The sequence below is a fragment of the Lampetra fluviatilis genome, chromosome 13 (assembly GCF_964198595.1).
Source record: "Lampetra fluviatilis chromosome 13, kcLamFluv1.1, whole genome shotgun sequence".
Classification (NCBI taxonomy): domain Eukaryota; kingdom Metazoa; phylum Chordata; class Hyperoartia; order Petromyzontiformes; family Petromyzontidae; genus Lampetra; species Lampetra fluviatilis.
In genome coordinates, this window is record NC_136287.1 from 12,762,879 (window position 1) to 12,778,320 (window position 15,442).

At 50.1% G+C, this 15,442-nt stretch overlaps 1 protein-coding gene across 1 annotated transcript; it reads left to right on the top strand.

Annotated features, from left to right (window-relative positions):
• Positions 1–1,396: 1,396 nt before the first annotated feature.
• Positions 1,397–13,091, top strand: LOC144935340 (myocardial zonula adherens protein-like). The gene is made up of 12 exons (XM_078861904.1): positions 1,397–1,502; positions 2,001–2,180; positions 3,948–4,040; positions 4,528–4,641; positions 5,770–5,922; positions 7,191–7,316; positions 7,984–8,112; positions 9,071–9,165; positions 9,988–10,093; positions 10,785–10,868; positions 11,497–11,612; positions 12,140–13,091. The coding sequence occupies exons 2-12, from the start codon at positions 2,124–2,126 to the stop codon at positions 12,261–12,263; spliced, it is 1,197 nt and encodes a 398-aa protein (XP_078718030.1). The 5' UTR covers positions 1,397–1,502; positions 2,001–2,123; the 3' UTR covers positions 12,264–13,091.
• Positions 13,092–15,442: the final 2,351 nt, after the last annotated feature.

Consider the following 15,442-nt stretch of genomic DNA (forward strand, 5'->3'; position numbering starts at 1 on the left):
ACGATAGCTGTATCAAGTGAGAGAAATTCCAAGAAAACAGTCCTTGTATATACTGTATACTGGTTCAGGGTGGGAGGAGCCAAGGTTAGCCCTGGATATTATCTCTACTGAAGCCCTCTCCTTGTGGCCAGCAGCAGGACTCGACGTGGGCACTTAGCCCCTGAACATATCGCTGCCATCACGCGCAATAACAGACGAGTTGGGGTCCGGCAGTGGCACGGTGGGTTAGTCCCGCATCGCGTGACAAACCCAGTGGACTCATTATGATTCCTCGCCACGGCGAACATCAGTGGCGAATGATATCCAAGCCAATTAGAGGCAGCCTTGTCAGCAGCCAACGCTAACCAGCATGGTGTATCCTGGTCAAACATGCCCCCGCAACTCAGATTAGCACGGTTGGCTACGTACGGTGTGAAAGAAATTCAACATACATACATGCAATTGGCGTGGGGTGGTCATCGATGCATTAATCCAGCAATAGATTTACAAAAGACTGTTATTATCAACCCATAGCTATTCTTTTTATTCGGAGCTATTTTTGTGATATGAAAAATGACCATTGCCCCTTATGGGCCGTGTTATGATTCATGTGTTATATTTTTTTAAAGTATTGGTGCTTTATGCGCCACTGCCAAAGGCAGTTTCACAAATAACCCATTGTTGTATCTGTACGGTATATCACGCGTCCTCTGTGTTTAGCACAGTGTTGTGTATACAAGTTTAAAAAACATTCTAGCCTTGCACAGTCACCACGCCCACCCATGTTCGTAGCTTTTCAGCACTTTTCCACCCGCAGGATATATTTATTGGTCAAACAAATTCACAAACTTCCAAGACAAAGTGCGAGCGCTCTCCTCGACATGTAACCAAACACCGTCTCTTTTAGTTGCCTGTAAATATCTAACGAGCAGCAGCAGCAACAATGGGGAACTCATAAATAACGCTCGGCACAAAACCCGGCACGAGCATGTACGTACGGCACGTTGGATTTCTTTCGCACCGTACGTGTCCCCCCCGTACCCGTTTTGTTTGCTGTCCCCCACCGTACCGGGGGGGACAGCAAACAAAACGAAAAAATCTGTTCGAACGAAATGTTTTTTTATCTCGATTTTTTTTTTGAGCGCACAAAAAACCTGGCGAAGTTTCACCCGGGACTGCAACAATCACCCATCGTCAGGAATTCACTTTCCATGCCTCGTACCCCCCGCCGCCCGACTCCCCGCCTGCCTGTTGCAATTCTCTCAGCGCGTTTTTTGTTCTCTCTCGACACTCGCTCGTCGTTACTTTTTGACTCGTCGATTGGATTGACCGCCGAGATGGTCGGCCGTCGCTTTTTGGCCGAGACGATTTAACGATTTTGGGGGGTGGGGGGTCCGCCGTTGTTCGGGTACGCGCAGAAGTCAGCCACCTCTACTGAGCGTGAGCAGCGGCCCGGGGAGTGTGACCGCCGGGACCCGCTCTCCCTGGGCTCCCATGCAGCAGCAGCATCCTCATCCTCCCAGGTAACGAGAACTTACTACGCAGAGTGGCGGCCGCTTGGTGCATACATCGGTGCGGGGGTCACCAAAAGCCGGGGGGAGGTGTGGGGGGGAAGGATGAAGGGGGAGGGAAGCAGGTGGCTGTTTCCCATGACCGACCCCCACGTGTAGCAATGGGGTTCTTTTTTTACGTTCACATTTTGACTTGTATGTACAGTCTGTTGAACTTCTTTCGCACCGTACGTAGCCGACTGTGCCAACCACTCCGTGGGGCCTGGCTCATGAGTCGCCACCACTGACGACACGTGACATAGATATCGAAATAGGGCCCTACATTGATAACCACCCAAACAAAAAGTTCATTATATTTTCTCCAGTAAATGTACATAAAATAGCATTTTTTGGGAGTTTCTCTAGGGCAGGGGGTGTGTCGTGGCGGCGATTGCCCCCCATCGACAATTTGCAACCGAGCGGAGCTGTAGGGGCCCAGGTAGAGTGGTGGCTGTCGTGTTCATCCCACAGACTGCGGCGTGCGCCGCTGCCCCGGAGGCAGCTGCAGGATCGACCGTGGGATCGAGTGTGGGATCGAGCGTGGGATCGAGTGTGGGATCGACCGTGGGATCGAGTGCCGGGAATGGGCAGCAGATGCGCGCACGTCTGGCAGTGTCGCCGCTGCGGACGGAGACTCGCTACGACCACGAGGTGGCGCGTCATGTGATGTCCCCATCCTTTACCTGTACACGTACAGCCAGTGCTCGCCGTCGAGCCAAATGTACGTGGAGCAGTGCCGAATTAAGCTAGTGAGGGGCCTGTAGCATATGTTTTCAAGGGGCCCTAAATAAAAAAAAACACGTAAATATGAAAACACACATTTTTAACTTGCACAGTGAAGTAATTGTATTTTTTCATTTGCTATACAGACAGATAATACGACAAATCGCTAACCTTAAACACCAAGTCGTTCATAAAAGTTGAAGGCAGTATAGTACTATAGTAATAGAACAAGTGCAGAATCACTGAACTGGAATTGATAGCTTGAAAGCATTTAGCGCGGGGCCCTTGAAAGTGCGGGGCCTGTAGCATATGTAGTTACTTTTGCTACGAGGATAATCCGGCATTGACGTGGAGGTATTGGCTCGAGTTGGTATTATCCTGTCATAGCGAGCCAACAACAAAACAATTAAAAGTGTGTTGTTGTTGTTTGGAAAAAATAGAAGAAACCGGAGAGGAAGACCCAACAGAGAATTGCTTGACAACGACATGAGAGATTGGTGCCAGAAAGATGTGGCCACTACTTGGGCACGTTGGCACTACAAGGCAAAGAGGAAAGTGGAAACAAACGACGAAATGTGCAGTGGACACCTCTGGGCTGTCTGGCCATGGATTGTGACGATGAACAAACACCAGGGGAGCGATCATATGGCCCCATCTCATCAGTAATCCTGCTGATGTTCTGATCAGGAGATTTTGCGTGTTGTGGGGTAATGTGTGGACACTCCCGCTTCTACCAAAGACATCTGACGAGCGTTGAATATTATGGCCCAATTACCCTTTAGAGGAGCTCTCTCTTGACCTCACCTGGGTGGAGAGGGCCTTCCACCAGCGGTGGTGTGAGCAGGACATTGCCGAGCAGCGCCTCTACCCATTTCTATGTTGGAATAGAGAGAGACATTCAACGTTTGCCGTAACTGCGTGTTTTCTAAATGTTTAAACTGCACGCACTCGTGTACACAGCATGATGTATACCAAGGCCGTAATTATAATATATATTGGGGGAGACACATACCCCCCAATATTGAGATATGATCAAAATGTCCCCCCCCCTATATATTGCTATACAATAGATTTCTGTTCATATGATTGTGGTTATGGTTGTACTTTATTAATCCCTAATCTCTGCCATTACATACAATGAAACAAGAAAATGTAAAAAAAAAGAAAAAAACAGAGCAATGTAATACAAAGCACTATTAGACATTGTATAAAACAAATAAAAAGTCCATCCTATGTGTTAATAAAAAAAATATAGATTTTAGGCAGGAAATTCGTTTTCAAATTTAGATTTTTTTTTTCTGGGGGGGGGGGGGGCTGGGGGGGGCCCAGACCCCCTGGAAGATTTGGTCCCCCCCAATGTTGACTCCATGGCTACGGTTGGGGGAGGAATGAATCAACTGAAAGACACACACTGACACCTAGTGAGTGAGCTTGGACATTACATGGCATGCGTGCACCGAGAGAGACACGTGCAGTTTGTTTTGCATTTTGGTTTTAACATAATTTCGTGTTGTCCTTACAGTATTATTAAGTTGTACTTTTAAACGAAAGCACTTTAAGCACGAGTGAGGAATGCCGGTTGACAATGACCGCTGTGATTCGTCGCGTGAATGCACGCTGACGAATGAAAATCCTTGTAAACGTGTTTATCAAGGTTTCCTAAGCTGGGGGGTTATGTCTGTGTCCTTTTGTTAGGCGAGGGCATCGCTTGAACAAGCAAGGGGACACGTGTCACGCGATTGTGAGCTCATGACTGAGAAAATCACCAAACTATCACATCAGCTCAAGGTACGGTGGCGATTGCACATACACAATTGAGAAAAAAAAACACATTTAATTTATGTAAAAAAAACAGTACGGTACTGCATTTTCAGCAAAAGCAAAATCATTACACACAAAGTGCTTGCAACAAATGAACCGCATGAAGCACCATCACGCGACACTCCGGGGGTCATCCTCGTAGCGTCAGCGGCGGGGACTTTTGGCTGCGGTGGTCTCCGCATCGCACGGCGCTTTCAGATGCGCTTCCGCGGCCGTCTGGAACGCTCCTCCCGATATTGGGAAGCCGCTGGAGCAAAGCACTTTTAAATCTGGAATGAAAACGCATTTCTTTGTAACTACTTTTTGCGATTACTTTGTTGTACCTCTCCCGCACCTCCGATTTGCATGGTTGGCAACGTACAGTGCGAAAGAAGTTCAGCACACATACATACGATCATTGTGTTTGTGTACATGTGTGTCTGTGTGTCTGTGTGTGTGACTCGCGCCATTCCAGGTAAACCAAGAGCATCAGCGGGATCTCAGCTCGGAGCTTTCAAAGAAGAACTCGATGATGCACGAGTACGTGAACATCAACTCCACGTTGCAGGAGACCACCATCGACCTGCAGGTGGGGAGCAAGAGCCCACGAGTCTCCGGCACTCCTCAAGCTTTGTGCTTCCATGCATCGTCCGATCACACAGCAGTCCGCACGCGGGAGAGGCCAGCATGGCAGTGGCCACCCTTCTCTAGCAGCAGTAGAGCTGTCACGTGGGAGGGGGGGCAGTAGAGATGTCACGTGGGAGGGGGGGCAGTAGAGATGTCACGTGGGAGGGGGGGGCAGTAGAGTTGTCACGTGGGAGGGGCGGCAGTAGAGATGTCACGTGGGAGGGGGGGCAGTAGAGATGTCACGTGGGAGGGGGGGCAGTAGAGATGTCACGTGGGAGGGGGGGCAGTAGAGATGTCACGTGGGAGGGGGGGCAGTAGAGATGTCACGTGGGAGGGGCGGCAGTAGAGATGTCACGTGGGAGGGGGGGCAGTAGAGATGTCACGTGGGAGGGGGGGCAGTAGAGATGTCACGTGGGAGGGAGCGCAGTAGAGTTGTCACGTGGGAGGGGGGGGCAGTAGAGCTGTCACGTGGGAGGGGGGGCAGTAGAGATGTCACGTGGGAGGGGGGGCAGTAGAGATGTCACGTGGGAGGGGGGGCAGTAGAGATGTTACGTGGGAGGGGGGGCAGTAGAGCTGTCACGCGGGAGGGGGGGGGGCAGTAGAGCTGTCACGTGGGAGGGGGGGCAGTAGAGATGTCACGTGGGAGGGGGGGCAGTAGAGATGTCACGTGGGAGGGGGGGTAGTAGAGATGTCACGTGGGAGGGGGGGAAGTAGAGCTGTCACGTTGGGCGGGCAGTAGCACCCTGCTAGTGCCCAGCCTTGCCTGTCTTGTTCTTAAGGCAATTGCTGAGCTTTTCAGTTGGTTTCGTCGTGTGCCTGCACGGCAACCGTATTCACGTAGATCATTGACAGACACCATGGGGGGAAACACGCCCTGCACACAGCTCATTCTCAATCATGAGCGAGGTGGCGACATCCCTCTGATCCAGAGAGATGGATGTAGATGACCACATACAGGGTCGCCCTTCTATCAATGTACGTTGCACAAGTACTTCTTTCGCACCGTACGTAGCCAGCCGTGCTAATCGGAGGTACGGGGGTAAGCAAAACGTGCGCGGCATGCGTGCCCCCCCCGCCATCTCCTTTTCAGCGAGCGCTCACGGACACCACCCTGGGCAACTGCAGACTGCAGGAGGAGGTGAGGAGCCTCAGCGAGAGCAACGCTCGGCGCTTGCGGGAGCTGCAGGAGTGCGAGGGGCACCTGCGCAGCGCGCAGCGCCGCGGGCAGACCCTGCAGCTGCAGGTGAGAGCGGCACTTCGAGGGCTCCCGCAGCACGTGACCGGGGGTCGGTCATGGGCCGAGTTTGGTGGGGGGTGGTGGGGGGCATGAGGAGGCAACGCCCCCCCCCCCCCACCTCAATTAAGATGAAACTTATATTCGTTAGGTGCACCCCGGAGATGCCTAATGTGAGGGACAAAGCGAACCCCTGCCCACTCTCCCCCAAAAAACATCGAAGTCAAACTCCGAGCTACGGGGTCGGTGTTTTTACGACGGGCTTCGTGGCCAATGTGCGCAGTGCCCCCATTCAGGCTGGAGCGGCCTTGGTGGGGGCAGAGCAGCCTCTGAAGCTTGGACCGTGAACGACTAAAATGATTTAAAGTAACAAAATTATTTCTGTGCTTGGGTTCCATTCTCGATTCGGGGTGCATTTCTGTGCGGTGTTGGTACGCCTCCTGCGGGTTGCGTTTCCTGGCATCGCTAAAATAAACAAACAGTAACCAGTGTTGGCCAAACGTCACAATGCTGAAAATGTACCTTCAATTTACTCAATTGAGATTACACACAGCAGCAGCATTGGGCCTCCTACTGCAAAAACTTGACAGGACCCACCTGAAAAAGAGTCTTGAGATTGGGTGAGGCTTTCTTGGAAAATAATAATAATGCTAACAAAAGTTAAATAATAAACGACTGCTGCTGGTTCTGGAACAAGTTCTGGCCACTGTCATTCACTTCCCACATCAGCAACATTGACCGGGAGCTTCTTGCTGTGAGCTACAAAGCGTTCTCACAGCGCCAACCCCGCTGCCCAAAGTGGCCAAATGCGGTCGCGTTTTGTCCACGCTCGAGTTTAAGTTTCATTTTTTGTGTAAACCAGGTGAGGCCTCGGGAGACCAGGATGAGTCTCGATTATAAGAGTGACCAGGTTCACCAAAATGACTTAAAATAAAAAAGGTGAAGTACAGCACGTAAGGAATTGAATATGTTGCACGGATGTGAATCATCGTTAAATCAAAAATTGGATCGGGCTGATTACCCCCAGATAAATCGCATTACAAACTACAAAACTGTAGGACTAATATAGAAACAAACAAGGAGACGTGTCTAAAGGTATTGCACGTGAGGTTATTATAAAGAATGGATCGTTTTAGCATGAGATTGTGATAAAGATAGGAGGGACATTTTTGGAGTGATGGAATTCTAGGTATTTCGGGCACTAATAACATTCATCTAAGAATAATCATCCTCACGGCTACGTGCGGTGCGTCTGTCTCCGTGTGGCCGGTGGGCAGGTGGAAGCGTGCCAGGAGGCCAACGAGAGCGTGATCCGGGAGACTACGCGCCGCCTCTACGGGGAATATTACGCCCAACTGGCGCAGCAGGAGAACCAGCACCGGACACAGATGGCCGAATTTCTGGTGCAGTGTTTTAATATTTTGACGCTTTTTTTTCGGTGCTTTTGATAACTTGAGAACCACGGTAAACTCTTGATTCACGCAACGGGGCACCTGCCGGCTGTTACGTTCGGTTGAGCCCTCGCTGGCTCAGATTTTACCCCAGTCAGCTGTTAATGTGGTCTTGGCCAAATGTGGCGTTGTTATCTAAGGCAGATGAAGGCCCCCGGCAGGTCATCGGCATCAGATGTCATTGGCCCTCGTAACGTTCGCAACGTTCTGGTTATCCTCCCAGTTATCTAGATATATCCGCAATGTCTTGGATGTGTGATCACAGATAAAGATTTGGCATATTTTTTTCATAAAACACAACAAAATCTCCTCTAAGCCACAAATGTAACTGCAATTGCGCGCGAATGCCACCGCTGGCAGAATGGTCGGTACCCACTCGATGAAGCGAGCCGCTCGAGAGGGTATTTTTGGCCTACTCTTCCACTCTGGCCAGACATAATTATCCATTACTGAATGTCTACAATACTACTGCATTGGTATAGTTTCAGAGTTTGCACGGGGCTGCTGATTCCCCCAAACCCCCAATGCATCGATCTCTCTCCCGTGCCGTCGATGAGTCCTGCGCGGGAATTGTGTCCCACTCCTGAACCCCGGCGGTGGCGCCGCTGCTACTACGCAGGCCCGGCAGATGGAGTACGAAGCGCGACTCCAGCGGGCAGACGCGGCGCGTGAGGACACCGAGCGGACGCTTGCCGAGAGCCAGCGGAGATCCCATGAGCTGGAGAGGCTGCTCTCTGGCCTGCAGGACGTACGTGAAATCTCCCTACGTGCGATTCATCCCATATATGTCACCAAACCGCCGCTGCTGCGGTTAGGCACATTGCATTATGAACACCAAATCTAGAACCAGCGAGCTGAGTTTGATGGCCAACCTCGGGTAACTTGTGCGTGTGTGTATATTGAGCTTCTTTCGCACCACCGTACGTAGGCCACCATACTAATCGGAGGTCCAGGTGAAGGACAAGAAAGTAAACACAAAAAGTATCGAAGTTATTTAAAAGTGCATAGCTCCAGTGGCTTCCACATATTGTGGGGAAGAGCATTCCAGACGGCCGCAGAAGCGCATATGAAAGGGCGTGATGCAGTGTTGGCTAGCCAAAACGGCACTGGCAATTCGGAGCCAAACCGGCGCAGGGACCTCGTGGTTACCGATGGTTTTCCACTGTTAGCCGTGTCAAGCCGGAACCAAACCGTGGCTCCACTGGCTTCACAAAACACCTTAATCAGGCCAGGGTCCAGGCTAACGGTACTTCTCATTGCGTGCACGCGGTCAGTCGGCAACACTGTGGGGACACAGCGTCACCACGTCACACGCACCCATCGCGACCCCGTTCACTGCCTGTGATGTCGGTGGCATGGATAGACCTCTGCGGTGGAAAAAGAGCCTCGCACTTTTTGATCTTCGGCGGGCTGGCCTGGCACGGCCCTGGCGTGGCCCGGTTGCAGAGTGAGAAAAGAGTCGATTGCGTGCGTGTGTGCCTCCCCTAGGTCTACTCAGTCTCAATTGAGTACCCGGTGCAGTTTGTAAACATCGCCACTGGGGAGACAAAGGACGGCCGGGCGTGGTGTTGGCCACCCACCCCCTCGTGTGCCACAGTGCCGGCCTTCAGAAGTGCTCGCTAACAGCACTTGCCGCAAAACAGTCTGTCAACGCTATGCGGGGCGGGGGGGGGGATCTTTGTTTGTGCGTGCGTGTGTACTCACAGGAGAGGGAGCTGTTTCTCAGGCGGCAGGAGGAGGTGGAGTCTGAGCTGTCATTCATCCAGGCACAGCCGAGTGGCAGCCAGGGCGAGCAGAAGAGGTGAGCGCTCGTAACGTGGCAAGCGAGGTACAAGTTGCGGCAAATTCCTCCGATTGTCTGCTTCCGTGAAGCTTTCACCCCATTATCTCCAAATTCAAATTTGTCTGTATTTGACACAAGTGTAAAACAACTCCCCGACTCTCGCTTGGCCAATAGCGGCAGCTTGCTCATCCCCACCGGTCGTAGCGTGAACGACGCGCATCTCGGCCGCTTCCCGTCGCGTCGCTTTGCGATCGCGCCGGGGTATATCGCCGTTCCCCTCGAATGCCACATGGTCCTCACCTTCACCATTATCATGACGGCATGCTATGCGTTTTACTAACATTTATTTTGTTTTATTAACAGGCGTACGTTTAAAATTTGACCAAACAATTTCAGAAGTAGCCCTGTGATGTCTGCTTCCGTGGGCTGTTCTCTAACACGAAGGGTCGCGCTGCTGCCTAAGAGTTCCGAATTGATTCTCCGTCTCGTGACATGTCACCGGCAGCACACGCGGGATGAATCTGGGGGACAATGACAATGAAAATATTCAACTTAAAGAGCCCTAAATTGGGTCAAATGCAGTTGTCCTTGAGGTCCTCTATCCCAATTGGCCTCCTGTCAAACTCCCTGCATGCTGATTGGCCAACCGTCAGAATGCAATGGCGCCGATTGCTCGACTCTCCGCCTAACGGCTTTCCCACACGTTAGTCCAGAATCCGTGACAAAAACCTCCCCACTTAAGGTCACGATGAGTGCCATCGTCCCATTGCTCGTCTTGAGATGATTGACGTTGCATTCGCTCTTCAGTTAGTCCGGCCCTCTGATTGAACGCTCTCGCAGGTACGAGCAGCTGGAAGGCGAGGTGGCCTGCCTGCACGAAAAAATCCGACATCTCAACGGAATCATCATCTCACAGGATCGTAAAATAAAGGGTGTGTTAGAAAAGGTGAGAGAAATGCAGTCATTGTATTTCACGTGTTTATATTTGACTTTCTAAATATATATGGTAATCCATGAATAGTTACCACCTATAATAATACTGTATTAATAATATGGAGAAATGCCGCTCAGACAAAAAATGTTTTAATAGGTTTTTTTTTAGGATGTGTTGCTGGCTTTGTTATGACTTTAGTTAAACAAAAATCTAGATGTTGTTTTAAATCGGTAACTACAGTTGTGTAAGGGCATAATGATACCCTTGCAAATGAGACTCTAGCCTGGTCTCTTAGACCTCTCACCTGGGTCAATAAACAAAATAAACCCGAACTTGAACCAAGAAGCTTGATTATGAAAAATGCAAATCGTGTAACCCCACCTGACACAGCCAGTCAGTAAGGCTTGCAACGTAAACAAAACTCACCGTTACCAGTACAGCACACCGGTTGTGTGTCGGAGAGTAACCCCACAAGATTTACTATTCGAGCACCGTGACGTTTCGCCGGTAATTACAACCAGCATCATCAGGCGACAGCCAGAACTGTGGCAAGATCTTTCTGCTGCTTCGGTCTTAAAATCGAGGTGGGGATAAATGTGATGTCGTCACTTGCGAGCCCGTCAGGTGCCAAGAGCAGGGGGTGGGGTTCAGTTTGACCCCGGGCGACGACGATGTCGCTTCGTCTTTGTGCGCATTGCGACAGGTGGAGCGTTTACAGTGGGAGCTGCAGCAGAAGGACGCCGTGATTTCGAACCTCCAGCAGAAGGTGGCCACACTGGAGTCTGAGGTGAACATCGATTCACGTCGGCATGCACATCGGTGAATCTGCATCCAAAACAAAACTTGCATACGCACCATCGTGTTTGTCCCCAGAAGTATTTAATTTGCTTTTTTGTGCTTTTTGTGTCTAGTTTGTTGTCCCCCCCCCCCCCGCACCTCCGATTAGCACTGTTGGCCACGTACGGCACGGATGAAGTTCAACGTACATATATACATTTGCAGTATGGAAGCCGACTCGTAGCTATCAGGGAATATTGCGTTTGAATTCTTGAAACGTGTCCATTTTAGCTCTGGCTTATGTCCCCAAGTTTTTTGCCAACCCTTTGATCAATGTGGCTGCTTTTCAATCGGGGTAAGTCCCTAATAGCGACACGACTTTATGCTACAGGTTCAATTGCATTGAATCATCTTAGCAGAATAATTAATAGTGCCCCCTCCCCACCCCGTTAAGGATGGATGGACAGGCCTTACCCAAAACAAACGCCTCAACCGTTTTTTGGAGGAAGTGTTAAAAATGCGTCCAAGCCAGCGGCACATGAAATAAAAATGTGTCCTCGCAAACAAATAACGAGATCCGGCCCAGGGGGTATGTCCGATGTGGCGCTCGCTCGATGCCCCCCGATGACTCGTTGCAGAATGCCGCGCTGAAGAGGAGGCTGGAAGAGCAGAGCCGCACGGTGAAGACGACTGAGAGGTCGACGCCCAACGTGTCCATCCCCTCCTACCAGCCCCATCTCCCAGCGTTGACGAGGTGATGCTTGGCCGCACAATCCGCCTCACACCACAATGGCAAACACTGTGTTGTGTTGCTCCTGTGGCCAATGCTGTGTTGGTAAGACGGGGCGAATGATCCGTAATCGTAGCTGCCGCCTGATGAGGCCGGTTGTAATTTTACCGGCGAAACATCATGCTCCAATCGTAAATGTTGTGGGTTTACTGAACTAGTAACGAATTGGCACGTTTTGTTTACGTGACAAATTTTACAAATTGGCTGTGTCGGGTGGTGGCGGGTTTAACGACATGTATATTTGCGCGATCTAACCCAAATAAAGCGGCACTGATGTGTGTGAGGTGAGAGCGAAGTGGCATCTACTCCAGGGAAGCCGCGCAACATGCGAAACGGCATCGTGGCAAAGGCTCACTTGTGGTCTCGGAGAAAGACCCATTGTCTTGGATGACTATGGATGTTTCCCGGAGAAAAATAAATCTCACCTGGTGTAGCAGCGAGCAGCGAATGCAATGAAATGTCTCGTGGCGCCGCGCAATTTGTGTCCGCAGGAGGCAGTGGAGTGTGGAGTCGTCGAGCGAGAACGGCGACTCGCCCCTGGCAAGGCTGAAAAAGCTGAGAGCCAGCAGGGCCCAGCCTGGACCTGGCAGCAAGGAGACCGAGCGCAACGACTGACTGACGACGACGAAGCTCCTCCTCGTTCACCCTTCACGAGCATCGCAGTCACCCTCCACCATGCCACAACCACCTCCCCCCGCGACAGACCGCGATGTGACACACTGTGGAGTTAGCGCGCAGAATCGAGCAACCACATGATCCGTTACCGCGCCATTCTGCGCCAGGGAAAAACCACGCGGCCAAGCCGAGCGGTAAAGTGCCCAGAGTCAGCAGCGGCAGCAGAGAGGGAAACCTTCAAGAGGGCCAGATGCGGCGAGCAGTCACTGCCATTGCCGCTATGGCAGCCGTGCAAGACAAGAGGTTGCTTCGTGGCAGCGTGAGACGGGAGGGGATGGTCTGTGGTCGTGCCGCGGACTAGATGATTTTTTAGTCGATGTAGGCTGGCTGCTTGACTGGCTATGTATATAGAGTGTCCATCGAGGTGTCATCCATTATCAAAGAAGTGTTATTAGGCAGCTTGAAGTCGGTAGACTACACATACACACGCTTGCTCGTATGCACATTTTATCGTACGAGTCTCAACCCTTCAAACCTTGACATAGGCGTTGTGGTGTTGGTGACGCACGTGGCTTTGAGGCTGGGAGAGATCCCCCATGTGTGTTGCCGATTGTGATTGTTCCCATTGTGATTGTTCCCATTGTTATTGTTCCCATTGTTATTGTTCCCATGTGATTGTTCAGATTGTTATTGTTCCAGTTGTGATTGTTCCCATTGTGATTGTTCCCGTTGTTATTGATCCCATTGTTATTGTTCCAATTGTTATTGTTCTCATTGTGATTGTTCCCTTAAGTGATTGTTCAGATTGGTATTATTCCAGTTGTGATTGTTCCCATTGTGCTTGTTCCCATTGTGAATGCTCCTTTTGTGAATGTTCCCTTTGTGATTGTTCCGACTATGATTGTTCCCGAATGCATCTCTCGTGTTGCTGTTGAAGATCACTCCAGCTTTCAATCTCACACCTGGTGGTAACAAAAAAAAACACAAGTGTATAACAAATGATGCCGACATTTAAACTTCGTTTTCATTCATAATAATAATACAAAACAATAATTATTTAGTAATTAACGATACCTTTATGGATGCCCTGTATAATATGCAAACTTTTGAATGGTCGATCAGATGATTCATGGTCCAGGTTTTATTTCAAAGTGGCATTTATTGCAACGGTAGCAGTGCTCTGATTAATATGAAGCCGACAGGTGACTCGAGCGAACAACTTTAGCTTCGTCAAACCTACTCACCAAGCCCGCATCATTCAGACTGTACAGCAAAACCTCATGAGCGGAGCGCGAGGTGAGCACCAGCAGGTCACGTTGTGGGCAAACGCATCTTTAAAACCCGGACGAGTGCAGGTGGTCGGCAAGAGCACCCGCGTTACCTGCAGGCTCCGAGTAGGCCAGGAGGGCTCTAAGCACACCGCCACACGACTCTCTCTCTCTCAGAGCGACCGCATCCGCGATGTGCGAGCGACGATGCAAAGCATCTGTCTGGCATTCCTCTAATTTCATTTCGAGCGTGAAATTTGTGGGAAGAGCTTCTCCAACGTACGAGACTTTTGAAATCTTAGTTTTTTGTCCTTTTATTTTACGCACCTTGAAGATGTATCCGAGATACAATATACGTGCGAATTTTTCTTTTAAAAGTCGGATATTAAGAGACTTTAGGCATTGCATGTTGCTTCAATATACCATTTGTATATGATATGGCTTTCCCCAGATGCTGCCCAGCCTGCCGACTACTGGCTAAGACAGCCGAGTTTGTTTCAGGGAAAGTGCAATAGCTGATACCACAGAGCTATTCCGGCAGAGTGGGAGGCTATTACAATGGTTTTCTCATGGCCTGCCTTTTCCTGCCAGATTTAGAGGTCCAGATTTCAGCAACCCCATCCATAAACGTGGAGTTCCTGGAGCGCTCTTGAGATATACTAACCTCTTGATTTTTGTCTGGCTATGACAACTATAATACGAGATGATGGTTTTGTTATCATTGTTAACATGTTAAGGCTGGTCTTCGTTCCTAAGTAAGCCTGTGTTTGTTTTTAGCAGTGGCGATTCAATGCTCAACATTGAGAAGACAACACAGTTTACCTCGGGGTTTACAGTGTCACGCCCAGGTGGACTAATTGATCATTGAAGCACAAAGGCAGTGATGCTGCACCGGTGCTGGTTTTCCCACCAGACCGGTTCTCCTGGGAAGCTACGTGTGGGTCTCTCTGTGATTCTATGGGCCTCTGTGTGAGTGTGGGTCTCTCCGTGAGTATATGAGTCTCTGTGTGAGTGTGGATCTCTCTGTGAGTCTATGGGCCTCTGTGTGAGTGTGGGTGTCTCTGTGAGTATATGGGCCTCTGTGTGAGTGTGGGTCTCTCCGTGAGTATATGGGCCTCTGTGTGAGTGTGGATCTCTCCGTGAGTATATGGGCCTCTGTGTGAGTGTGGGTCTCTCCGTGAGTATATGGGCATCTGTGTGAGTGTGGATCTCTCTGTGAGTCTATGGGTCTCTGTGTGAGTGTGGATCTCTCTGTGAGTCTATGGGCCTCTGTGTGAGTGTGGGTCTCTCCGTGAGTCTATGAGTCTCTGTGTGAGTGTGGATCTCTCTGTGAGTCTATGGGCCTCTGTGTGAGTGTGGGTCTCTGTGAGTATATGGGCCTCTGTTTGAGTGTGGGTCTCTCCGTGAGTATATGGGCATCTGTGTGAGTGTGGATCTCTCTGTGAGTCTATAGGCCTCTGTGTGAGTCTGGATCTCTCTGTGAGTCTATGGGTCTCTGTGAAAAAGCACTGATGATGAAGCTACTTGCCAGCACATTCCACATACTCAAATGACTCCACCTGCACACTGTCATCTGCTTAACTTTGTATCATATTTTATGTGTGTATGTTATATCAACAAACAATGTGTGTGATGGTCATGGAGCATCTGAATGGGGTTTCAATCGCTTTTTAAATCTCACAAATGATCATCATGGAGGAATGGTAATTCTGTCCAAATCGGGTGAAAATTCCAACAATCTGAGCATAAATGAGGGGTTGCTGGTTTGCGTCTCCAGAGATTGGTTGGCTTGTACATTTTAGAGGCTTCTAGATTGACTTCAGTGACCATCAAATTACATTAGCGGAAATAATCATAAATAGGTCATCAAACACGTTTTTTAACACTGTCTTAAAAAGAAAATGTGCATCA